The sequence below is a fragment of the Triturus cristatus genome, chromosome 3_1, assembly GCF_964204655.1.
Source record: "Triturus cristatus chromosome 3_1, aTriCri1.1, whole genome shotgun sequence".
In the NCBI taxonomy this organism is placed as follows: domain Eukaryota; kingdom Metazoa; phylum Chordata; class Amphibia; order Caudata; family Salamandridae; genus Triturus; species Triturus cristatus.
The window spans coordinates 976846292-976872394 of record NC_140583.1 but is presented as its reverse complement, the minus strand read 5'-3'; the positions used below and the strand labels follow the sequence as shown (position 1 = coordinate 976872394).

The following is a 26103-nucleotide window of genomic DNA, read 5'->3' as shown; positions in this document are numbered from 1 at the left end:
ACAGACACAGAGAGAGACACAGACACAGAGACAGACACACAGACACAGAGAGAGACACAGACACACAGACACAGACACACAGACACAGAGAGAGACACAGACACACAGACACACAGAGACAGACACACAGACACAGAGACAGACACACAGACACAGAGACAGACACACAGACACCGAGAGAGACACAGACACACAGACACAGACACACAGACACAGAGACACAGACACACAGACACAGAGACACAGAGACACAGAGACACACACAGACACAGAGACACAGAGACAGACACACAGACACAGAGACACACACAGACACAGAGACACAGAGACAGACACAGACACAGAGACAGACACAGACACAGAGACAGACACAGACACAGAGACACACACAGACACAGAGACACAGAGACAGACACACAGACACAGAGAGAGACACAGACACAGAGACAGACACACAGACACCGAGAGAGACACAGACACAGAGACAGACACACAGACACCGAGAGAGACACAGACACCGAGACAGACACACAGACACACAGAGACAGACACACAGACAGACACACAGAGACAGACACACAGAGACAGACACACAGACACAGAGACAGACACACAGACACAGAGACAGACACACAGACACCGAGAGAGAGACAGACACAGAGACAGACACACAGACACCGAGAGAGACACAGACACAGACACACAGACACAGAGACAGACACACAGACACAGAGACAGACACACAGACACCGAGAGAGACACAGACACAGACACACAGACACAGAGACAGACACACAGACACCGAGACAGACACAGACACAGACACCCACAGATATTGTAATTGGATAGTTTTTTCAATGCATGGTCGTTAATATTCACTGGGTTCTAGGTGTTTATGATATCCTAGTGATAAGGAGCAGAGCCCTGAGAAAATAGAGGGTTCTATCCTGGAAATGCAATTTGGTATACGTACTGCTCTCTATTCTGATACATTCTGATCTATGAAAGATTCAATACTGGAGAAAAAACTAGTTACTTACCTGTACACTATGGTTCTCCAGTATTGATATCTTTCATAGATTCACATGCGGCTGGCCCACCCGCCTCCCCGTTTCTCAGGTAGACCATTTTATCTCTAGATACATCCTTAGCTCTCACTCAGGGCTGGAAATCTGAGGTATGGTGGCTCTGCTGGGGAGTGCGATGTCAGGGCTGGCAGCTGATTGGCTGAGTTTTGGACCACATAACAATGATGTTAGGTTACCACACAATATACTTCCCTATAGGTTTTCTATGCAGTTTTGTCTTTTACTGCTATTGTTATTCTTTTACCGTGAGACTCCCACCATAAGCATGTGAATCTATGAAATATATCAATACTGGAGAACCATCGTGTACAGGTAAGTAACTCGTTGTTTCTCCTCTGCCATTGTTTCACAATACATGTTCAGATTTCCCATCCAAATGTAACCATTCCAAGGTTAGTTGAGTAGTAGAAAAGTGTGAAAATCTTGGTCTCTATGGTTAAACTTGCTAAGCTCAGTAATGAGCCACATAAAAGGACATGTTCTAATCTGCCTCACATTTGATGTTGTAAAATCACTAGCAAAGGTTGGTCAATAAAATGCAAGCGCCATTGTACATTTGTGATATCAAAAAATGCGGTTTAAAAGTTTAGTCATTGTTAGCTCAAACCTAGTTAGCCTGTCTTTCCAAACTGGGCTCTATTTGTACTGTTACTGTAGAGTAGTAAAAAAAACAAAATTGTGCCTTCATCCAGGTGTTCGCATTGTCTACGCACCCCTACGGTTGCAGGGTGATCCAGCGGATTCTAGAACACTGTCTGCCAGAGCAGACACTGCCCATCTTAGAAGAACTTCATCAACACACGGAGCAGCTGGTGCAGGTTAGCCTATGGATTATTGTTCAGATTTTATTATAATGTTAAAAGTGCAAATTGTGTAGTGTTGTTGAACCCTGTTGTCTTCAATACTTGAACATATAAACATGTAGTGGGCTTTGGGTCCATCCCATTGGTTTGTTTTCTTGTCAACTTTATTTGCTTATTTACTCAATAGCTTTCTTGCTTCTTCATGTGCTATTTCTTCCCTGCTGCATACCGTTTTTTTATCCTCCTTTTCATTGGATCACTTATTTCCTTGCACTACGTACATTCAGGGAACCTGTAGTACTTAATTGGGGATATCTGAAAGAAACACGTTAGTTAGATTCCTCACCTTAGAATATCCCCAGGCGTCAGACTGGATCCGGAAGATTTTTCGTCAGCAATACCCCTTGCGCGTCGCTAGGCGTCGTCTGCGGCTCCGTGTCCGGCGGCGTGCGCCGGAATGACGTCGTCTGAGTACTTAGACGCCGCCCTCGCGCGCTGACGTCAGTTCTTCTGTTTTTCCGCGCCAGTAAGCGCAGATCCGGGAGAGCTACCCCTTTAGTCAATTTTTGACTAACTTTTTTGACTCTTTCTGGTCATTCTCGACTCTGGTGCCGGTTGTGAGAAAGTTGCTCTGTATATACTGTTCCCTAATAGGTACAGGGTGTACAGAGTCCACAGTCCCCCAGGGGCTGATATAGGTTAAAGTTAGGTATGACCTTACTCTCTAAAGTGGTAGCTTGGTCGAGCAGTAAGGCAGTACCAAAGGACAGTGTAAAGCATTTGTTGTACACAGTCAGCAAATGGTCTCACACACTCAATAACTGAACTCTAGGCCAATGGTTTATATATATAAAATATATGCTTGTTTTATTTTTAGAACCACAAAGGGAATAAAAATATACTTTCTCAGAATGAGAGGTTGAATATAAATACTTTTGCAATAAGCAATTGATTTTTGTAAATAGTCAGTTGGTTGCAATAAACAATCCTATTTCCTAAACATAACAATGCATTGAGCTCAATGGTAAATTCAGGTTATTTGTAATAAATTACTTTTCAGATTACTTTTGGAATTCCAGGCCTGGCTCCTAGATCCAGCCCTGGGACAATATTCAGAATCAAGTGGTGAAAGTCGACTTAATTACTGTACTGATTTTTAAATAATATTTAGCTATTTCAAAAGTTGACACTTAAAAAATATTTCAAAGAAAACATTCAATGGATCTCTATGGCAAGAAATTCAAGTTGCAGGTAGAGTACTTTATCGTTACTTTTGTAATCCAGGTCTGAGTACCTAGACTCAGCACTGGGGTCTTTATCAGAAACAGGTAAGTAATTACGTTTGCAGAAATTGTACGATTTTAAAAGAATATTTCAAGATTGCAGAAATCAACACTTAGAAGAAATTTCACAGAAAAGCAGTCAATGGTTTCCTATGGAAGAAAAAGGATTTAAAGGTAAGTGTAGTTGTGGGTACTTTTCAGAGTCCGTGCTGGGCACCAAGATCCAGCACTGGGAGCTCACCTAAGAGCAGGTGAGTAAATTCGTTTTTGGTACTCGGCTGATTTTTGGTGAATATTTTGAGTTTTGAAAAGTTCACACTTAGAAGAATTTCCAAGAAAAAGCCAGCCAATGTTACCCTATGAGGAAAATGAAGGTCGCGGTTTAAGGGTAAGTTCTCGACTGGCAGAGTTGAAGTTCTGGGCATAGACTCAGGGGTCTCCCAGTGTCAGGTAGGTACAGTCAGTTCACCCTCAGCGGTTTCAGGACGGCCGGGTGCAGAGAGAGTTAGGCCCAATGTTAGCCTATGAGGAATAGGGGGGCCCGGTTTGGTGGCTGCTGACTAGCAGTCCACGCGGCTGTGGGAGCTGGGCTCCTGGTCACTCACTCAGGGCAAGTGGGGAAGTAGGCTAGTGTAGAGATTGCACTGCCAGGGCCACTCGGGCGGCTGGGTGCAGGGTGCTTTTGAGCCGTCGGGCGCTCAATGGAAATCAATGGGAATGTTCCGGTTTGGAAAAAGGCTGCAAGCTCGGGGACGAGGATGCTTCAGGTGCCACCACCACTTCGAGAGGTAAGTTGGGTAGTTGTAGGTTAGGTGGGTACCCCGGGATTGGGCACAGGGGGCCGCAGGGCGCCGGGTGCAGGGGTGCCTTTTGACGTTGGAAATCTTACCCTCTTGTTGATCGCGGTTGGGGTGGCACTCTGTTCTGAGGCTGCAGGCTTCTTCCGGAATGTCGAGGGGGGTCCTTGGGTGCCGGACTCGGGGTCACAGTCGCCGTGGGGTCGTCCTCAGGGTCTTTGTCCACTCCGGCACTGGCCAGGCTTGGCTGGTGCAGAGTGTGCTGGGTTCGCGGTTCCGGGCTGCTGCCAGGGATTAGAAGTAGGTTTCTGAGTAGAGCCTCTACTCATGGGAGTCCCAGGGGCTTAGAGCCAAAAGGTAGCCAGGTCCTCCGGGGTTTGGTGAGGTTGCTGGCCACGAGAGATGCCGCGCTGGTGCAGGTCCGGGAGTCAACTGGCCGGTAGGGCTGGGGCCAAAGCAGTTGGTGTCTTCTTCCCTTTTTAGCAGCTGCAGGGCAGGTCTTTGTTCTTCTTGCTCTTCTTGTAGTTTTTCGAATCTGGAATCTGGGGAAGGAAGGTTCAGGGTGCACCTAAATACTAGATTTAGGGGCGTTACAGGTAGGGGAAGGTCAGAGACCAATGGGTCCTTGTCCTGGGGTGGGTACACCCCCTATCCTGCCCCTCTCCTGTGGGAGGGGGGCAGTAGCCTAATCCTGATAGGGTAGGGCCTCCCATCTTCAAGATGGTGAGAGCCCGGAGATGTGCTTCACCTCGCCTCCCCCACCTGAGGGGTGGGGTGGGCAGGCTGGCACATCCCCTGTCCTTGTATGGGGTTTCCGGCCAAGCTTCCCGCCAGAGTGGGGGGTTGCAGTGGCCTGGGGAAACTCCAAGAGGCGGCATGCCTTTGAAGCTTCCCTTTGCTCATCCTGGGGGAGGAGATTTATCACCTCACCCAGGATGTGCATTGTTGCAGGCCCAGGAGAGCAGGGGCTCTCCCACCCAGGGGTCCAGCAACGTGTCTGCTGTGTGGCAGCCTGGGCAGCCTCAGAGCAGACATGGATTGTAGGTTAGTTGTAAGGGGGCATCTCTAAGATGCCCGCTGGGGTGCTTGGTACATTAAATCTCACACTGGCATCAGTGTGGGTTTAATGTGCTGAGAAGTTTGATACCAAACTTCCCAGTCTTTAGTAATGCCATTATGGTGCTGTGGAGCTCGTGTTTGACGAGCTCTCAGCACCATGTACTCTTAAATGGCAGCACTGCACTTACAGTGCCCGGGAATGGACCTGGGTACTGTAGGGGCACAGGGCTCCTGCTCCTGTGCCCACACCATGGGCATAAGGCACCCAGCCAGAGGGGTGACTGACATATGCCTTGGCAGTGTGGGTGTTGGGCATGGCACACAGGGATGTGTGCCATGTCGACTCTTCATTTTGTCCTGCACCCAGACACTCAGCCTGCAAAGGCAGTGTGTGTGTGTAAGGGTACAGGGCCCCTAAGGGTGGCACAATGAGTGCTGCAGCCCTTAGGGGCCTTCCCTGGTCACAAGGCCCTGGGTACCTAGGGTACCATTTACTAGGGGCTGACATGTGGCCAGGGTTTGCAAATTTGGAGTTTGTGTGTTTAAGGAAGGAACATAGGCCCTGGGCACCTGATTGGCAGGGGTCCAAGGTACACTCAGTAAAAGTACATTCAGCAATTTAGCAAAAAGTGGGGGCACACCATGCAAGAAAGAGGGCACTTTCTCACACCGGTAGGATGCCTGGTTTCAAGGCCTGCGACGACTGTCACCGACTGATGTCGGTGACCGATCATCACCGCCGGTGCCTGTACTGCTTGGGCCTCGACCACGAAGCGGCGTCGTGCTCCGATTGTATGGCCCTGACCTCGAAAGCTAGGCGGGAGCGGTCCCGCAAGCTTCTCGAGCTTCGCCACTCGGCTCCGCGTCGCTCTCGATCCCGGTCCAGGAGGAGGTCCAAGGATTGGTCGCGGAGCCGCACTCGACATCGTCACTCGTCTGGCTCGAAGTCTTCGGGTAAGTCGAGGCACTCCAAGAAGTCCAAGAAGCGACACCGCTCTTGGTACTCCCCTCGCCGGTCGCACGACTCGGCCGAGGGTCCGGGTGGTTCCACCCCCGCGGCTCCGCGCAAGTCCCCATACCCGACGGTCCCTGGGACTGACGCGACGCCGGCGGAGGTCAGTGCCTTCCTCTCGGCCATGAGGAGCCTGGCCCCGCCATCGACGCCCGCTGGCGCGCCTTCGGGCCCCGCGGACTCCACTGGGCGACCTCGCATGCCGGCTGCTCCGGCCCTGGCGCCGCAGGTCCCCGAGGGGCCCGAGCCTGGGCCCCCGTCGACGCCGGTCGACCTCGTTACGCCTCCTCCACCGGCGCCGACACCGATACCACCCCCGACGCCGGCTCCGGTCGATGTCGATCCCTGGTTCAGCCCCTGTCCGGTCCCGACGCCGATGCAGCGCCAGCCGACGCCGCATCCGACGCCGCTAGAGACACATATTGTCTATCGACCGGCTCCGATCATTCCTCCTGTTTACCAGGAATCGGATGACGGGGGGCGACTGGGAGGGGTCTGACGACCCTATGGCCCTTCAGAGCCAACTTGCACAGGACTGGGCAGATGAACTGGGGGAGGCCAGTGGGTTGGATACCTCACCGGACACTGGATTCATCTCTCCTCCGACTGTGGCTTCGGAGGAGGGTGCAGCTTTTTCTGTGGTGCTGCGCAAGGCGGCCGAAGCCCTTGGGCTTGAGCTGCCTGCCGTGGCTGTGAGGACTAACATCCTCACTGAGGTGCTTCCGTCTGCCGCATGCTCCACTGAGCCTCTGCTGCCATTCAATGAGGCCCTCACTGACGTTCTGCAGGGCACCTGGTCCAAGCCCTCCACAGTCCCTCCTGTGGATAGGAACGTTGCCAGGTGCCACCGCCTTCCTCTGGGCGACCCCAGTTTTCTGTCCCAACACCCCACCCCCGAGAGTCTGGTTATCCATTCCTCTACCTCCCAATCCTCCTTCCCGTCTGCTCCTCCGGACCGGGATTCCAAGTTTGGTAAGAAGCTGCTCTCTTCGCTCAGTTTGGGCCTGCGGTCTTTGAACACCGCCTGTCTCTTGGACCGTTATTCCCACTCTCTGTGGGATGCGGTGGAGGACGTGCTGCCACTGTGCTCGGAGGAGGCCCGGGCGCGTCTTTCCTCGGCCCTGGCCGATTGGAGAGATGCAGCGCGCCATGCTATCCGATGTGGACTCGACACTACGGACTCGCTGGGTAGGGTTATTTCTACCACGGTGGCGCTTCGACGTCACACCTGGCGGTCCACGTCTTTTTCAGGGGATGTCCAGAGCACCCTCATGGACATGCCTTTTGATGGCGCTCGCCTTTTTGGTGACAAAGCGGACAGTGCGCTGGCTCGCTTCAAGGACTCCCGGGCTACGGCCACGTCCTTGGGCCTCTCGGCCCCGCGGCCACAAACTTCCGCTTTTCGCTCCTTTCGTGGCCAAGGAAGGGGCACCTCCTCACGTCCGCCTAGCCACCGGCTGCAGAACCAGCCTGCACGCGGTCGCGGACGTGGTTTCCGCCGAGGCGGTACCGGAGGACGACTCGGTCAGTCCACATCCACCCTGGCAGCATCCGCCTCAAAGCCTTCCTAGTCCGAGCTTTCAGGCCCATTCCATGCCAGTGGGCGGCAGAGTTCGCCATCACCTGCTCCACTGGCGTTCCATCACGTCGGACAGGTGGGTGCTGCAAATCGTCCGAATGGGCTATTCCCTCCCCTTCGAGACGACCCCTCCAGCCATGCCACCGCAGCAGCACCGTATCTCGGGGGGATCATTTGAATCTTCTCCACGAGGAAGTTTCGGCCCTCTTGGCCAAGGGGGCCGTCGAGCGCGTTCCGAGCCCAGAAGTAGGTCGTGGTTGTTATTCCCACTACTTTCTGGTTCCCAAGAAGGGCAAAGGGGGCTTACGCCCTATCTTGGACCTCCGGAACGTCAATGCCTTCCTCCGGAAGGAACGTTTCAAAATGTTGACTTTGGCTCAGGTTCTAGCTGCCCTAGACCCTGGAGACTGGATGGTAGCGTTGGACTTGCAGGACGCATATTTCCACATCCCCGTCCTGCCGGCCCACCGGCGTTACCTGCGGTTCACGGAGGGTCAGGAGCACTTTCAGTTCACCGTGCTCCCCTTCGGCCTTACCAGTGCCCCTCGGGTGTTCACGAAAGTGATGGCGGTGGTCGCAGCTCATCTGCGCAGATCAGGGGTTCCAGTCTTCCCCTATCTCGACGACTGGTTGTTGAAGGCGGGCTCGCCCCAGGCAGTCGTCTCCCACCTCCAGACTAAGGCGGATCTCCTGCATTTGCTGGGGTTTTCCATCAACGTGCCGAAGTCACACCTGAGCCCCTCTCAGAAGCTCCTCTTCATCGGAGCGGTTCTCGATTCGGCGCAGTTCCGGGTCCATCCACCGGAGCAGCGGGTCCGGGATATACAGGCCCTGATTCCCATCTTTCGGCCTCTATCCTGTGTTTCGGTCAGGCTAGTGTTGCGGGTTCTGGGGCTGATGGCCTCCTGCATCCTACTAGTGCATCACGCCAGGCGGCGCATGCGGGCTCTGCAGTTGGACCTGAAGTTTCAGTGGGCCCAGCATCACGGCAACCTGTCCGACCATGTCTTGATCTCGGAGGGCACTGCACAGCAGTTGCAGTGGTGGCTCACGGACCGCGATTGGGTCACGGGCAAGAGCCTCTCCCTACCCCTACCGGAGCATGTCGTTGTGACGGATGCGTCCCTCCTGGGATGGGGTGGCCATATGGGAGAGGCGGAGATCAGAGGCCTCTGGTCTCCGGCGGAGTCTCGCCTCCACATCAACTTGTTGGAGCTGCGAGCGATCCGACTTGCACTGAAAGCCTTCCTTCCCTCTGTCCGGGGAAGTGTCGTGCAGGTGTTCACGGACAACACCACCGCCATGTGGTATTGCAACAAACAGGGCGGGGTGGGGTCGTGGACCCTTTGTCAGGAGGCTCTGCGCCTATGGACATGGCTGGAACACCAGGGCGTCACCCTGGTGGTTCAACATCTGGCGGGCTCTCTGAACGCCAGAGCAGACGAACTCAGCCGCCGGTGCATGATGGATCACGAATGGCGTCTGAACTCCGAGGTGGCGCAAGGTCTCTTTCAGCAGTGGGGAGAGCCTTGGTTAGATCTATTCGCCACCGACGAGAACGCGCAATGTCAGCAGTTCTGCGCGTTGGAGTTTCCAAGGCGGCACTCGCTCGGCGACGCTTTTCGTCGCGAGTGGAGTTGCGGTCTGTTGTACGCCTTTCCGCCTATACCACTTCTGCCCAGAGTGCTGAAGAAGATCAAGCGCGACCGGGCCCAAGTCATCTTGGTGGCTCCGGATTGGGCACGAAGGTACTGGTATCCCGAGCTACTCAGTATGTTGACCGATCCTCCGATACGTCTTCCCCTTCGGGAGGATCTTCTGTCGCAGCAGCAGGGGACGGTACTCCACCCGAACCTTCCAGCCTCCACCACCATGCGTGGAGATTGAGCGGCGGCAGTTGATGCCATTTGACTTGCCTACTGAAGTCTGTGATATCATTCTGGCAGCCAGGCGTCCCTCCACAAAGACGGTATACGCCTGCCGGTGGAACAAATTTGTGGCATGGTGCACAGCAAAGGCTGTGGATCCCCTTTCCGCCCCTCTTTCTGAGGTTCTCCTCTTTCTTCTTTCTTTGGCCCGGCAGGGCTCTGCCCTGGGCACCTTGAAAGGTTATCTTGCTGCTCTCTCTGCCTTCTTACGGCTTCCAGATCAGCCCTCTCTTTTCAAGTCCCCTGTAGTGTCACGCTTTCTTAAAGGCATTACTCACACGTTCCCTCCTGTCCCTTTCGTAATGCCTCAGTGGGACTTGAATCTTGTCTTGACATTCCTGATGTGCGCTCCCTTTGAGCCTCTTCACAATTGTCCTCTTCGTCTTCTAACTCTTAAGACTGCTTTCCTGGTAGCCATCACCTCAGCTAGACGGGTGAGTGAGCTCCAGGCTCTATCGTCCACGCCTCCTTTTCTATCTGTTCATCCGGACAAGGTTGTCCTTCGGCCTCGTCCTTCCTTTCTACCGAAAGTGGTGACTCCATTTCATCTTGGGCAATCTGTCACCTTGCCCACCTTCTTTCCGCCTCCGCATCCTTCCAAAGAGGAAGAGCGGCTCCACTGTCTGGACCCAAAACATGCGCTCTCCTTTTATTTGGACCGCACTAAACAGTTCCGAGTGGACGACCAGCTTTTCGTTGGCTACGTGGGTGCAAAGAAGGGAAAAGCTGTACACAAACGGACCATCTCCCGGTGGGTCGTTTTGTGTATAAAAATCTGTTATTCCTTGGCAAAAAAGGAACCGCCTGTTGGGCTGCGCGCCCATTCTACTCGGGCCACAGTGGCTACTACTGCTTTGGGACGGGGAGTCCCTTTGCAGGACATCTGTCAGGCGGCAACGTGGGCTTCGCTGCACACGTTTGCCAGGCATTATTGCCTAGACAGCCAAGTCCGGAGGGATGGCTTCTTTGGCCCTTCTGTCCTCCAGGACTTTCCTGTGTGATCTTGGTTCGCAGACCCACCACCGGGGTTGGTATTGCTTGGGTATCCATTCTAAGGTGAGGAATCTAACTAACGTGTTTCTTTCAGATGAACAAGTTACTTACCTTCGGTAACTATGTATCTGTAAGAAACATTAGTTAGTTAGATTCCTCACCGACCCACCCATCTAGGGTTAAGGCTATCCCTTTCAGGGCCCTAGAATTTTTTGGCACCAGTGTCCGTCTCTTGCATGGCTCTGCGTTCCTGGCGCGGAAGGCTATGTACAAGAACTGACGTCAGCGCGCGAGGGCGGCGTCTAAGTTCTCCGACGTCATTCCAGCGCACGACGACGGACGCGGAGCCGCAGATGACGCCTAGCGACGCGCAAGGGGTATTGCTGACGAAAAATCTTCCGGATCCAGTCTGACGCCTGGGGATATTCTAAGGTGAGGAATCTAACTAACTAATGTTTCTTACAGATACATCGTTACCGAAGGTAAGTAACTTGTTCATTTGTGTATTCTTGCTCTCTTCCTCTGGTGCCGCTATATCATCCATCGCACCCACTCACATTTCCACACACTCCATTACCCATAACAATTGGTTTTGTCAGTGCTTGTATATCATTTCTTTTGGTATTGTCAAACCTGAAGACATGTTGGATCAGTAGAGGGTGGGAGGGGGTAATCGAGATATACAGTTAGTAGCTTATGTTGGGTACCTGAATAGAATATAGACAAATGTCTGAATTATACGTTTGCCTCTGAACTGAGAGTGGTTCTTATGGTGATTTTCAAAACCGATCTTTAAAGAAATTGATGACTTAACTTGAAGGCAAGAGTTCTGTAAACCAAAGGTTAGAAATGTTTAGACATTATTGTAAACTAAGCTTGGACAGTTGTCTGTTCTAACCTCATTACTATGATTGAATCCCCAGGTATAGGCTTAAGATTCTAAAGCCTGTTGCAAGCATGGATTTCATATAGGGAATGCAGCTGCATTCCCTGGCTTCAGCTTACTGGCCCTGGCACTGATTTTGCACCACTTAGCTTCAAAAGTGGGAAAATCAGGGCCAATAAAAACAGTGGGGACTCACCCTAAAGGGCGTTGGGGCTCCTCTATCCTTGTTAATAGTAAATAATAATTTCTTATTCTATTAGAGTAATAAAACTAGAGCACCTGAAGCTGAAACAAAACCTTGTTGAGGGCTCAGGTAAGTGTGTATAAAAAAAGCTTTTAAATATGTTTTCAAGTATGCAAGCATATGTTGAGTACATTTGAAAATGAGTGAAATTTTGTCAGTGAATCGGAGTGAGAGTAAGAGTCCCTGCAAGTAAGATTCAATGCAAGTGACAGTGATAAAGAATAAGTGTGAGGCTTCATGAGTTAAATTAGCAAGTCAGAATGAGTGACCATGCGTGAATGTTGCAGAGTGAGAATGCCTTTAGAAGCATGTAAAAAAAGTATTTCTTAGAGCTACAATAATATTTCTGACAAATACTGTAAAGGTGACTACGAACTCTGCACCTCCTCTCTACATATATTTGGCTACATGGGGCGCTGTCATACATGGTATGGTTAGAAGGTAGACTATTGGTTTGAAACTTGAGATGAAGTTCACACGACTCGCTAACAAACCTACATGCAAATTTCATTTGTTATAAAGACATGGCAATTGGCAATTATAACTGAGGTTTAATGTCATTCAAAGAAACATGTCTTTTTCATAAACATGGTTAATTGATCTATGATCCGCAACATGTGGTTTTTGTGAGATTCCTGATGGGGAACTAGAGAAGGGCACAGTCCTATACTGCCAACTGTTTTATCATTTGTCCTTCTTTCTTTTTAAATAGGATCAATATGGGAACTATGTGATCCAGCATGTACTAGAGCATGGGCGTCCTGAGGACAAAAGTAAAATTGTAGCTGAAATCCGAGGCAACGTGCTCGTATTAAGCCAACACAAGTTTGCCAGGTATGAAAGAAAGGAAGAATGAAATTACACAAGATTCTGTAATTAAATGAAAATACAGCATATTGTGAAATTTCCTTTCTAATTCCATTGTGTGGTATTTACTGACATTTTATGTTTTTTGGGAATAGATGTTTGCTAAAAATAATTTTGCATTTTCCGTGTTCAGTGGTTACATTTTCTTCAGTCTGCAGAGATTCAGCTTGTTCATCTAATTTAGACCGAAAATTGTCACATGAAATCTGTTTATTCTTTGAGGTGACTGTAGTTAGGTTGAGTAGGCTTTGTTTTTTGATTGATGGATGCTTGGATAAGTACAGAAATACAAACAATATGCCGTACTATGATTGATAATTACCTCTTGGCAACAATTTCATGAAACATAGTTAAATTAAGTTAACTATTTTCAAATTCATCCTTAAATAACATGAGACTGATATTAAAAAGTGCAAAAAAATCAAACTTACAAAATGATCCCATATTCAACTTGCCAGATCATACATCTTCCAGATATTTTAGAAAGGTTTGTGTCAGTTTGAGAGTGATGGCCTCTGGATTGGGAGATGAACTTGAATTCCAGCTGTCTGTTATTACAGATAGTGCCAAAGGCTTTGCACTGAAAGCAAACTTGGATTCTGGGGAATGCTTCTGACTGTAGATTTCTCACCTTTAGAATATTTTCAGGCATCGACTGGATCTGAAGATTGCTTTCAGCAATTCTCTGCATGTGCTGTTGGTGGCGCCATATGACTCTTCAATGACTTCATACCACCCCAGATGTGATGGAGCGGAGAGACATAGTAGTGCCACACCTGTGTGCTGACATATTTGCTATCTGTTCTGCCCCGACATTGTTGGTTCTGAAAGTCCAAAATGTTTCACCGAAATTCCAGTGAGCGAAGGGGGTCATCGAAGGAAGATAACTAGTAGTAGTTCTGGGACCAAAGCAAGGTAATTTCATAGATGAATGCTGAAAATGCGCATACAGCGGCTCCCTGTTCTATGTGATGGAGAAGACACCATTCCAGTTTTGCAAGAACTGCCAGCATAAATTAGCAAAATAGGACCAGCACCGGATCTTTAAACTCTGCCTACCAGTGGATCATCGTAGCGAAGATTGTAACGCCTGTTCAGTATATGCCCCAAAGACTCTGAGGGTAAGACAGCGGCTGAGGACAGCCCACCATACAATGCAGTGCCGACATTCAACACCATCTCTGTGAGATTTGGACCTATCTAGCAACGAGGAGGAGAACATCGCCAAATGCCCAGAGCGGAACGTCAAGGCAGACATCCAGATCGTGTACGCCGATCAAAGGGTCAAGAAGACTTTGAAATCAGAGGTAAGAGACTCTGCTTCCTGAAAGTCAGTAGCCAAGACACGAAAATCTGAGGCTAAAACCTTGAAGACAGTTTCGGCATCGAAGCACTTGATGACCACAAGCCTGTCCAAAGACAAAAGGACATTGCCCGGTAGAGACCCCTGAAAAATCCAAGATGTCGAAGGACGCGCGAGAAAAAGATGCTTCGGCATCGAAACAGGAGAGGTTGAAGGCGGAATGACACGGTTCCGGAAACACTCAGATGTAGGAAACTGGCTCTGTATATACTATACCAAAGTAAGGTACGGTATAGTGTGTACAGAGTCCAGTGGATTCCCATAGGGAGGCAGAGGTTAAAGTAGATAATTTCTCTATTTGTGGTAGTGTGGTCGAGCAGTAAGGCTTTATCAGAGGGTAGTGTTAAGCATTTATTGTACACACTCAGGCAAGAAATGTCGTCACACACTCAGACTGAACTCAGACCAATTTGTTTGTATAAAAATATTATGTTCGAGGCATGTGAGCTGTAGATCACATGCTTTGCATACTTCTGCCATCTAGTGTTGGGTCCGGATGTTTGCAAGTTGTTTTTCTCCGAAGAAGTCTTTCCAGTCACAAGGTAAGGTGACTCCCCCTTTCGATGATGGTGTGCATGGGCATCGACTTCATTGTTAGATTTTTTTCCGCCATTGGGTTTGGATGTGTATTGCTGTGCTCCGGGTCAAAACTGTTCTTTGGGTTCCCCATGGTGCGCAATCCACTTACCCTCGGCGGTATTGTTTTTGATCGTGTATCCCATTCTTCGTGTATCATCGATTTATAAAACTCTTTTCGATCGGGGAAATTTGTGGATAGCCGTCGGGCCTAGCTGCGTCGGTCCACCTTGCAGTCCATGGATCGGACTCCATTTAAATTCTGTCCCAGGTGCCATGCAAAGTTTCCACGCACCGACTAACGAACAGGACTGTGACGTGTGTAGATCTTTCCGATCGACGAAAACGCTCCGTGACAGTCTAGCTTGACGTCACGAAATGCAAAGTCAAAACATTGGCTCAATTTCAGACCTCTTCGGAGAAGATTCCGAACAAGAGACTTACGACATACTAGTAGCTGAGGAGGAAGAACAGGAGCAGAACGTTTCTGTCTCAGAATTTGTGTTTGTATTGTCTTCCCCTCCCTTTTGCTCCACCCCGGGCGTTGGTCTGCACAGGGGTGTATTGAAGCAAAGCCCGATGATGAAGCATGTCACAATATTGTGAGTGAGGGCAGTATTTTTTCACTAAGGAAGTGCCACCTCTTATCTAGGGATTCATAAACACTACTCCCCCTTGTTGTGTTTACAGTTGTGATTGGGGAGGCTGGAGGAGTGATTGTGCTATGCCTCTCCCCCTTTCTTGTGTGTGAGGAGATACTATGCCTGCAGACCCCTGGACGGATTAGAATACTGATTCACCCACAGATAATGATCCTGACCTTTATCCTACAAATCCTTCTCCACCAGATGATAATTTAGGCTATATATAGCTATTAAATAGGGCTGCTGAAAATCATGGAGCTCAATTACATAAGGAATCCCTAGAGGGCTTAGTACTTCACAAAGATCAAGCTACAAACTCCCCATTCTCAAAGGTATGTTGAGATATGCGGACGACATATTTACAGACCCGGTTCGTGCTTGCATTCTCTCCTCTAGAATAGATAAGAAATATAAACCTTCACCATCAGATCCAGCTTTCATTTAAGGCCAATTACAATTAGATGTTTCAGTGGTTTCTAATGCCCGTAAACGAGCAAACTCACAAACGTCAGGGGATGCCCCCCTGCCAGGCAGAGAATTTAAACTAATAGACGCCCCCAGGAAAAGAGTAGCCGCCCAACCAGCAAATCACTGGCGTATTGCTATTACCCAGGTCCTTCTAGCCAGGTACGACAGAGCACACTGGGATGAAATTGAGCAATTGCTCCAATTTCTACCAGATGAACATAAATCCAAAGCTCAAGACTTAATGCAAGAAGGGAAGCTCATCTCAAATTCGTCAATTAGGTGTCCTTTAGATGCCGCTGATACTGCAGCTATGGCCATTAATACCAGTGTTTTATTGAGAAGACACCTGGTTAAGAATTTCCGGTTTTAAACCTGAAGTCCGAGCTTCCATTCTGAACACACCGTTCGACAAACATCTCTTTGGTCCCATTGTAGACACCTCCTTAGAGAAAATGAAAAAGGACACAGATGTTGCAAAATCTATGGGAGTCCTACAGTCCCCGTCCAATCGGGGTTCCTTTTGTCACTCCTATCGTGGGGGTCAAAAAGTATCTCGTCAAACACTGCCTCTGCACCATAGAAAAGCAACAATCAGTTAACCTCTTCAAGAGGTTTCTTTAGAGGAGGGTACAGAGGCAAAAAAAGGAAGGGTAGGGGTGCAGGTTCCACAACACATACCTCACCTAACAAACAGTGACTTGCCTCAGCTTCCCCCCAATCATTCAACACCTGTCAGGGGACATCTTTCTCAATTCCTCCCTGTTTGGCAATCAATAGCTACAGACAAATTGGTGCTATAAATTATCCAATCTGGATATTGCCTGGAACTTACCAACAATCCTCCAAACATTCCTCCACGTTGACACAAAATGTCACCACAGCATCTACACCTCCTCAAAAAAGAGGTTCAGTCTCTCCTTCTAAAGGGAGCCATAGAGCTCATACCGCTACAATATCAAGGGTCAGGCATGTACTCCCTAGATTTTCTAATACCCCAAAAGGACGGCTCTCTCAGACCCATAGTAGACCTCAGAGAACTAAATCATTACATACAATCAGATCATTTTCACATGGTGACACTAAAACAAGTGCTCCCACTTCTACAGCAAGGCGACTAGGTCTACTCTAAAGGACTCATATTTCCATATTCCAATACATCCCTGCTCATTGCAAATATCTCAGGTTTGTGATAGTGGGGCAGCATTGCCAGTTCAAACTGCTTCCATTTAGAGAAACCACTGCTCCAAGAGTATTCACCGAATGCCTAGCAGTAGTCACTGCTCACCTACGAAGACAAGACATTCATGTCTTCCCGTACTTGGACGACTGGCTTATCAAAGCCAGCACTTACCCAAAGTGTCTCCAACACACTCAAATAACACTCCAGTTAATGCATGGACTGGGGTTTACAGTAAATGTGTTAGTCTCATCTCCAACCTTCCAACACACAAACCTATCTGGGAGCCACTTTAGATACTCAAAAAACTCTAGCTTGTCCCAATGCAGCCAGCATTCGCAATATTCAGGCTCTAATCGTTCAGTTTCAGCCCAATCACTCATTACCAACTCAAGTGTTCATGTAGCTGCTGGGAATGATGGCTTCTTGCATCATGATTGTTCCTCATGCAAGGCTCACATGCATCCCCTCCAACAATGCTTAGCGAGTCAGTGGAACCAGTCGCAGGGTCCATTAACCAATCTAGTGTTGGTAAACGGCCGCACCCATCGCTCTCTGAAGTGGTGGAACCCACAAAACCTTTCCAAAGGGCGGCTCTTCATCGACCCTGTTCCACAGACAGTGCTAGCAGCAGACCTGTCGCTCACTGGTTGGGTAGCTCATCTCCAAGATAACACAATTCAAGGCTTGTGGAATCAAAAGCAAATACATCACCACATAAATCACCTTGAGCTGCTAGCAGTGTTTCTAGCGCTCAAAGCCTTTCAAATTCACCTTGTAGGCAAAGCTGTCCTAGTGCGCACCAACAACATGACAGCCATGTACTATATACAAAAACAGGTGGGGACACACTCTCTCCAACTGTCACTACTAGTACAAGCCATTTGGAGGTGTGCCATACATGTGAGGAAGTGTCTCTGTATATACTGTTCCCAAATAGGTACAGTGTGTACAGAGTCCAAAGCCCCCAGAGGTTTGGCAGAGGTTAAAGTTAGATGTAACCTTACTTTCTAAAGTGGTAGCTTGGTCGAGCAGTAAGGCCGTATCAGAGGACAGTGAGAAGCATTTGTTGTACACACTCAGTCAGCAAATGGTCTCACACACTCAAGAACTGAACTCTAGGCCAATGGTTTGTATATAAAAATATATGGTTGTTTTATTTTAGAACCAACAATAGGTATCAAAATATACTTTCTCAGAATGAGATGCTTTAGTTAAATACTTTGCAATAGCCAATTGACTTTTGAATGCAATAGTTAGTTTGTTGCAATAGGCAACACAATTTCAAACACATTAATGCATTGAGCTCAATGGGAATTTTAAGTTCTATGCAATTGATTACTTTCAGTATTACTTTTCTAACTCCAGGACTGGATCCTAGATTCAGTCCTGGGACAGTTCTTGGAAACAAGTGAGTAAATACGTTTTAGTTGCTGTTGTGATTTTTAAGCAATATTTTGCTATTTTAAAAGTTGACATACTTTTTCTTAATCAAATTACCAATGTTATCCTATGGGAGGAAATTCACTTTGAAGGTAAGTGGGGTTATCTTTGCTTTTTTTTAGGTCAGTGTTGGATCCTGGATCCAGCACTAGTGTACCACCTGTAAGCAGTTGAGAGACTGCGTTTAAGTTATACAGTCAATTTTTAAAGAATATTTGTAATTTTGCAACATCGACACAAATTTCACCGAGAAACAGTCAATGGTTTCCTATGGAAGAAAATTCAAGTTACGGGTAAAGTATGTTCTCGTTACTTTTGTAATCCAGTGCTGGGCTCCTAGGCTCAGTACTGGGACATCTATCTAAAACCGGTAAGTAATACAGTTTTCACAGTTGGTACGATTTTTAAAGAATATTTGTAGTTTGCAAAAATCGACACTTGGAAGAAGTTTCACAGAAAAACAGTCAATGGTTTCCTATGAAAGAAAATTGAGTTAGTGATAAGTACGGTTGTAAGTTCTTTTTAGGGTCAGTGCTGGGCACCAAGATCCAGCACTGGGATCTCTCCTAATAGCAGGTGAGTATTTCCGTTTTTGTTACTCGGTTGATTTTAGATAAATATTTTGAAGTTTAGAAACTCCACACTTAGAAGAAATTTCGAGTGAAACCAGCCAATGTTACCCTATGGAAGAAAAGTTAGTTATCTGCTTTTGGGTAAGTACTCAACTGGCTGAGTTAAGGTGCTGGGCATAGACTCGGGGGTCTCCCAGGGTCAGGTCAGTAAAGTTGTTACACCCTCAGCGGCACAGGGGCAGCCGGGTGCAGAGTGAGTTAGGCCCAATGTTATCCTATGGAAGGCAAGGGGCCCTTGGTTGGTGGCTGCTGACCAGCAGGCCACGCGGCTGTGGGAGCTGGGCTCCTGGTCACTAGCTCAGGGCAATTGGGGAAGTAGGTAGGAGTAGAAGTTGCACTGCAAGGGCCACTCGGGCGGCTGGGTGCAGGGTGCTTTTGAGCTGTCGGGCGCTCAATGGATTGCAGTGGAAAAGCTCACGGACGAACAAAGGCTGCAAGCTCAGGGACGGAGATTCTTCAGGTGCGACCACCACTTCGAGAGGTAAGTTGGGTAGTTGGAGAATAGGTAGGTACCCAGGAGTTGGGCACAGGGGGCCGCAGGGCGCCAGGTGCAGGGGTGCCTTTTGGTGTCGGGAAATCTTACCCTGTTGATCGCGGTTGGGGGGGGTCCCTGGTTCTGAGGCTGCAGGCGTCGTCAGGAGCGTTGAGGTGGGTCCTTGGGTGCCGGGTTCAGGGTCACAGTCGCTGGGGGGGACGTCCTCAGGGTCTTCTTCCACTCCAGCACAGGCCAGGCTTGGCAGGTGCAGAGTGTGCAGAGTTCGCAGTTCCTGGCTGGTGCCAGGGGTCAGTTACTTCCTTTGAGCAGAGCCACTGCTCGTGGTAGTCCCAGATGCTCAGTCACAAGTCCGGGGTTTGTAAGGTTGCTGGCCACGGGAGATGCTGGGATATAGCAGGAGCAGGTTTGAAGGTCGACAGGCCGGTAGGGCTGGGGCCAAAGCAGTTTGTGTCTTCCTCTTGTTAGCAGCTGCACGGCAAGTCTTCTTTCTTCTTGATCTTCTTTGCTGTTTTGGAATCTGGAATCTGAGGAAGGAAGGTTCAGGGTGCCCCTAAATACTAGATTTAGGGACGTTACCGGTAGGTAAAGGGCAGGGACCAATGGGTCCCTGCCCTGGGATGGGTACACCCCCTATCCTGCCACTCTCCTGTGAGAGGCGGGCAGTAACCTAGTTCTGATTAGGCAGGTCTTTCCATCTTCAAGATGGCAAGAGCCCGGAAATGTGCTTCACCTCGCCTCCCCCACCTGAGGGGTGGGGTTGGCAGAGGCTGGCACACCCCTTTTCCTTCCTTGGGGTTTCCAGCCAGTCTTCCCACCAGAGTGGGGGTCAGAACCGGTAGGGGCCAGTTGCGGAGTACAGCAAGTGGCCTGGAGAAGCTCACAAAGGCGGAATGCCCTTGAAGCTTCCCCTGCCCATCCTGGGGGAGGGGACTTGGCACCTCACCCAGGATGTGCATTTTTGCAGGCCCAGGAGAGCAGATGGCTCTCAACCCAGGGGTCCAGCAACATGTCTGCTGTGTGGCAGCCTAGGCAGCCCCTCAGACAAGACGTGGATTGTAGGTTAGGTTCAGGGGGCATCTCTAAAATGCACTCTGTCGTGCATCTTACCGTAAATCCCACACTGGCATCAGTGTGGGTTTACTGTGCTGAGAAGATTGATACCAAACTTCTCAGTCTTCAGTGTAGCCATCATGGTGCTGTGGAGTTCGTATTGATGGCAGAACTGCACTTACAGTGCCCAGGAATGGACCTGGGTACTGTAGGGGCACAGGGCTCATGCACCTATGCCCACACCACTGGCATAGGGCACCCAGCTAGAGGGGTGACTGCGGTATGTCAGGGCAGTGTGTGTTGTGAGCATATCACACAGGGATGTGTGCCATGTCGACTTTGTTTTGTTCTGCACCAAGGCACTCAGCCTGCAAAGGCTGTGTGTGTGTGTCAGGGTACAGGGCCTCTAAGGGTGGCACAATAAGTGCTGCTGCCCTTAGGGGCCTTCTCTGGTCACAAGGCACTGGGTACCTAGGGTACCATTTACCAGGGGCTGACATGTGACCAGAGATGCCAATTGGGTTTTGGCTGTTAGGCAGTTTTTAGGGAAGGAACACAGGCCCTGGGCACCTGATTGGCAGGAGCCCAGGGCATAACAAGGAAAAGTGCATCAGTTATCAGGCAAAAAGTTGGGGGGTTACTGCAACATAAACCTACTTCCTTACAATACACCACAGAAATTCTAACAGAACACCTTCCAGGAGTAAACATCAAATTGCCGACCTTCTCAGCAGACAGATCCAACAAATCCTTGAGTGGGAGCTTCACCCCCAAGTTCTCCTCCCATACTTTCAACATTGGTTTTTTCCCCAAATAGATCTATTCGCCACACACAAACTCAAAATGCCCAAGCTTCGCCTCCAGGTATTCACACCCATTCTCCAAAGGCAATGCACTATGGATGAACTAGTCAGGGTTATTTGCCTTCACTTTTCCGCCTCTCCCACTCGTTCTACTAGTGATTCGGAAGCTCAGGCAAACATCCCTCACGCTAATCCTAGTAGCTCCCACATGGGCCCGTCAACCTTGGTTCACAACCCTGTTGGAGCTATCAGTAGTTCCACATCAAAAGCTGCATCTTACATCCAGTCTTCTCACCCTGAGTCATGGAGAAATAAGACATCCAGATGCCAAAGAACTCAATTTAGCAATCTGGCTCCTGGAGTCATAGTTTGGTTATCTAAATCTTCCTCTTCGAAAATCAATTTGGAGGGAGAAAGAAGGGCTTAGATCCACTCAGCTTCCTTATCTCAATATCAAAAAATCAGTTGTAGAGTGGATCACTGGTCCTGGAAAACCAGGGTATTGCATGGTTAGTACTTGGTACTATTTAAGAAACCCTCATTCACGTTTAGTTAGGGATCGAGATTGGCGGTATATCTTGATTCTCCGCTAGATGTGGTATTCAACGTGATCGCATAATCATTGGGTTAATCCAATGCTTCCTCCACCCGGAGGCTTTTACCACTGGTAATCACAGTAGTGATCGTGAATCAAAAAGAGTGAAGTGATTGTGATAAAGAAAAAAGGTGTTTAAAAATCTCGTAAAGCCAGTAGATTTCTTTATTGGTACTGGATTCGGGATAAGTTTAAAAAGAGTATTCTAGTTGTGCACGTATCCGACTTGTTATGGTCAAGTGCACTTATTAAAAACTGTGTCCAAAAAAGGTCGACATGTTTCAGCCCTCGTCAGCCCCTAGGGGTCAAGCGGGCTTTCTTCAGGACCTGGTGCAAAACAGAGTAGCCCAAACTACGGGCACCCTTGTGGATGTGCGGGAAACTTTTTCCTTCTTGGATGCACATACAATCTGGTCTCCTTCGTTACAGGCCACAACGGGTACTCGAGGGGGGTCGCTTCACGCTCTCTTTGGCGTCGGTCTGTGACCAGTGCTGACTCTGCCTCCTAGGACCCGGTGAAGACCTCCAGGTATTCACACCCATTCTCCAAAGGCAATGCACTATGGATGAACTAGTCAGGGTTATTTGCCTTCACTTTTCCGCCTCTCCCACTCGTTCTACTAGTGATTCGGAAGCTCAGGCAAACATCCCTCACGCTAATCCTAGTAGCTCCCACATGGGCCCGTCAACCTTGGTTCACAACCCTGTTGGAGCTATCAGTAGTTCCACATCAAAAGCTGCATCTTACATCCAGTCTTCTCACCCTGAGTCATGGAGAAATAAGACATCCAGATGCCAAAGAACTCAATTTAGCAATCTGGCTCCTGGAGTCATAGTTTGGTTATCTAAATCTTCCACCAGACTGTATGTACATCATAAGAGGCCATACGGCCTACTACAAGAGCTTGTTATGCAGCTAAATAGAAACGATTTGTTATATATTCTAATAACAATATCAATCCTTTGGATGCTTCCATACAAAATATCATCTCTTATTTACTACACTTGCAGCAGTCGGAATTAGCGTACACATCCATCCGCTTACATCTCGCTGCAGTAGCTACGTACCTACAAAATAGACAGCATTTGTCTCTGTTTAGAGTACCAGTTATCAAAGCATTTATGGAAGGACTAAAAAGGGTAATACCGCTAAGACTTCCACCTGTCCCAGTGTGGAATCTTAACATAGTCCTTACACGATTAATGGGTCCTCCTTTTGAACCAATGCATAAATGTGAACTGTAATTTCGTTAATGGAAAGTCGCTTTCCTCATTGCAATTACCTCACTGAGGAGAGTGGGTGAGCTACAGCCACTAACCATTGAAGAACCTTTTTTCCAGCTCCAGAAAGACAAAGTGGTCCTTCGTACTAACCCTAACTTTCTACCTAAAGTAGTATCTGCCTTTCACATCCATCAATCATCGGTTGAGTTACCTTTGTTTTTTCCTCAACCCGATTCAGTGGCAGAACGAGCTCTACACACCTTAGATGTTAGAAGAAATTTGCTATATTACATAGAAGAACAAAACCATTTTGCAAAACAACTCTTTGTTGCCTTTTCTCCACCACACAAAGGCAATCCTTTAATCTAAATCAGGTATTGCTAGATGGATTGTCAAATGTATTTAGACATCTTATGCGAAAGCAAAAAGAACTTTATCAGTACCCCCTGGAGCACATTCAACTTGCAAAATAGGGGCTACTATGGCTTTCTTAGGAAACATTCCCATAGCTTACATCTGTAAAGCTGCAATATGGTCTACACCGCACTCATTCACCAAGCACTATTGTGTAGATGTGTTAGCGAGGCAGCAAGCTAATGTAGGCCAGGCAGTACTTAGAACACTGTTTCAGACAACTGCAACCGCTACAGATTAGCCACCGCTTTGGGAGAATACTGCTGTATAGTCTATGCAAAGCATGTCATCTACAGCCCACATGCCTCGAACGGAAAATATTACTTACCCAGTAAGCATCTGTTCTTGGCATGTAGATTCACATGCGCCCACCCGCCTCCCGGGTACCTATACCTGTTGCACTTTCTTACTCATATACACACACATGGACATCTTTGTGTATCTGGCACTGGCTGACAGGCTTTTCGCTTTATAAATGGGCATTTTGTTATGAAACCCATTGGTCCCAACCTTTACCTACCTGAAACGCCCCTAAATTTTGTATTTAGGGACAACCCTGAACCTTGCCTCTGCAGACAAGAAGACCCAAGAAGCTTTGCTACCACAACCTTGTGGCATGCTTGTGAGGAGCCACCAACCGGAGACCAGGCAGAAGGAAGGAGGACTACAACTGACTTGACCACAGCCCTACCGGCTTGTCCAGATCTCGACCTGCTCCAGAAAAATCCCGGTGTCTTGCAGCCAGCAGCCCCCCAGACTCCAGAGGACCTGCCCTGCCTTCACCAAGAAGACTTTGTCTCCCGTGAGCACCGGATTTGCTCACTAGCCGACTCTGGCTCTGGTTAAATCCACAAGTCTGCACCCGACACCCACGGCCTGAGCTAGTGGCCCAACACCACAAGGAAGTCTCTGCGGCGATCCTGACCTGGGATCTGATGGTGCCTGACCTACCTCGATCCTCCAGCCGACGTCTGCAGCACGTTTCTGGAGGATCCCCCCGACCGGAGCTGGTAAGCAAAACCTGAAGCCAAAAGACACCCCTGTACCAGATGCCCCACGGCCTTGGGTGGCCCAACCTATGGTGTCCCGGCATCACAAGACATTCCAACTTACCTCTCCAACCGGTGGTCGCCTCGAGAAGATCATCATCCCAGAGACTGCAGTGTTTGTTGCAACCAGAGAATTCCTATTGAAAACAGTGCACCTGACGCCAAAACAGCACCCTTCACCCGGCTACCCCAGTGGTGCTGTGGGTGCACATTGTGTGCTAATTTGAACCCCCCCCCCCGAGCTTAGGTCCAGGAGCTTTGCTACCACACCCTTGTGGCCTGCTTGTGAGCAGCCGCCAACCGTAGACCCCCTACCCATCATTGGAAAACATTGGGCCTCATCACTCTGCACCCGGCTGCCCTAGTGCCGCTGAGGGTGCATTGAGTGTGCATCCTTGACCCTAGGGGAACCCTTGTTCTAACCCCAGAAACACAACACCCAAAATAAAATACTTATCTTGCAACCAATACTTTCATTTCCTCCCCTAGAATTGCATGGACTGCTTTTCTGTTAAAAAAAAAAATAAGTTCTAAGTGTGGAGTTGCAAATTCTATGAAAAAGCATACGTGTTTAAATAACAAATTGCATCACTTTCCTTTATCCAGGAAATGTCCCAAGTGTGGTATCTAGGTATACCACATTGATTAAGAAAAGTAATCTGAAAAGTAACTAAAACAGTAATTCTAATGGTAACTGTAAAGCCATTACAATAGTAACTGAAAAGTAATTTTCACTGGTGGAGGATGGGGGAGGTTGCACTGGTTCTGATCCTAGTCAAGGCTTGGACCTTTCAGGGGGCCTCACCTGGGACATATGGTCATTGACCTTATACTGCACACAAGTGACTGCAGGGCAGTGAATGCTGACTACAGAAACATCTCTGCAGCCCCCTCTGGCATACAGGGTTTCCGATTAGACCTTGCACATGTGTGACAAACTAATCTGTGCAGCAGCCATCTTCTCGCTACAGGGATCCACTCTCCAGTATCCCCACACAACTTTGCTCCCTCCAGTGCTTTCCTCTTCCTTATAGGGAACACTGGGTTCGAGGCATATGAGCTGTAGAATTCATACTTTTGCATAGATCACCATCTGGTGTTGGGCTTGGATAATTGCAGTTTGTTGTTGTCTTGGAAGAAGTCTTTGTAGTCACGAGATAGGTGACTCCTCCCTTGAACGATAGTGCGCATGGACATCGACTCCATCCTCAGATTGTGTTTTTTTCCTCCATCGGGTTCGGATGTAACTTCGGCTCCAGTTCGGTACAGTGTTTCCAAACCTTTTCGACGTTCAAACCATCACAACTCGACGGTATTGTTTTCGTTTGCATGCCCTTCGACGTGCTAACTCAAAAATACTCTATTCCAGTCGTCGACGTGGGTCGTTGGGCCTATCACGCCATTCGGGCCTATGGCTAATGGAAAGGCCTCCATTTAAAAAATGCCCCAGTGTGGAGCTCTATTTCCACACAGCGACCACCACAAGGTCTGCAACCTTTGTCTCTCACCAGAACACTAGGAAAAAGATTGCCAAGCCTGCGCCTCCTTTCGATCCAAAAAGACTATCCGTGATCGCCGGGCTCGACGACACGTTATGGCGGAACAGGCTGCACCGGTGCCAGAAGACCTC

General features: G+C 48.8%; 1 protein-coding gene across 24 annotated transcripts in view; it reads left to right on the top strand.

Annotated features, from left to right (window-relative positions):
• The window catches only part of PUM1 (pumilio RNA binding family member 1), an 897051-nt gene that overhangs the window by 743259 nt on the left and 127689 nt on the right, over positions 1–26103 (top strand). For all 24 annotated transcript variants that reach the window (XM_085645644.1, XM_085645641.1, XM_085645638.1 and 21 more), the window contains 2 exons: positions 1781–1906; positions 12385–12506. In XM_085645644.1, coding sequence (XP_085501770.1) covers positions 1781–1906; positions 12385–12506 — 248 coding nt within the window. The remainder of the gene's footprint in view (positions 1–1780; positions 1907–12384; positions 12507–26103) is intronic.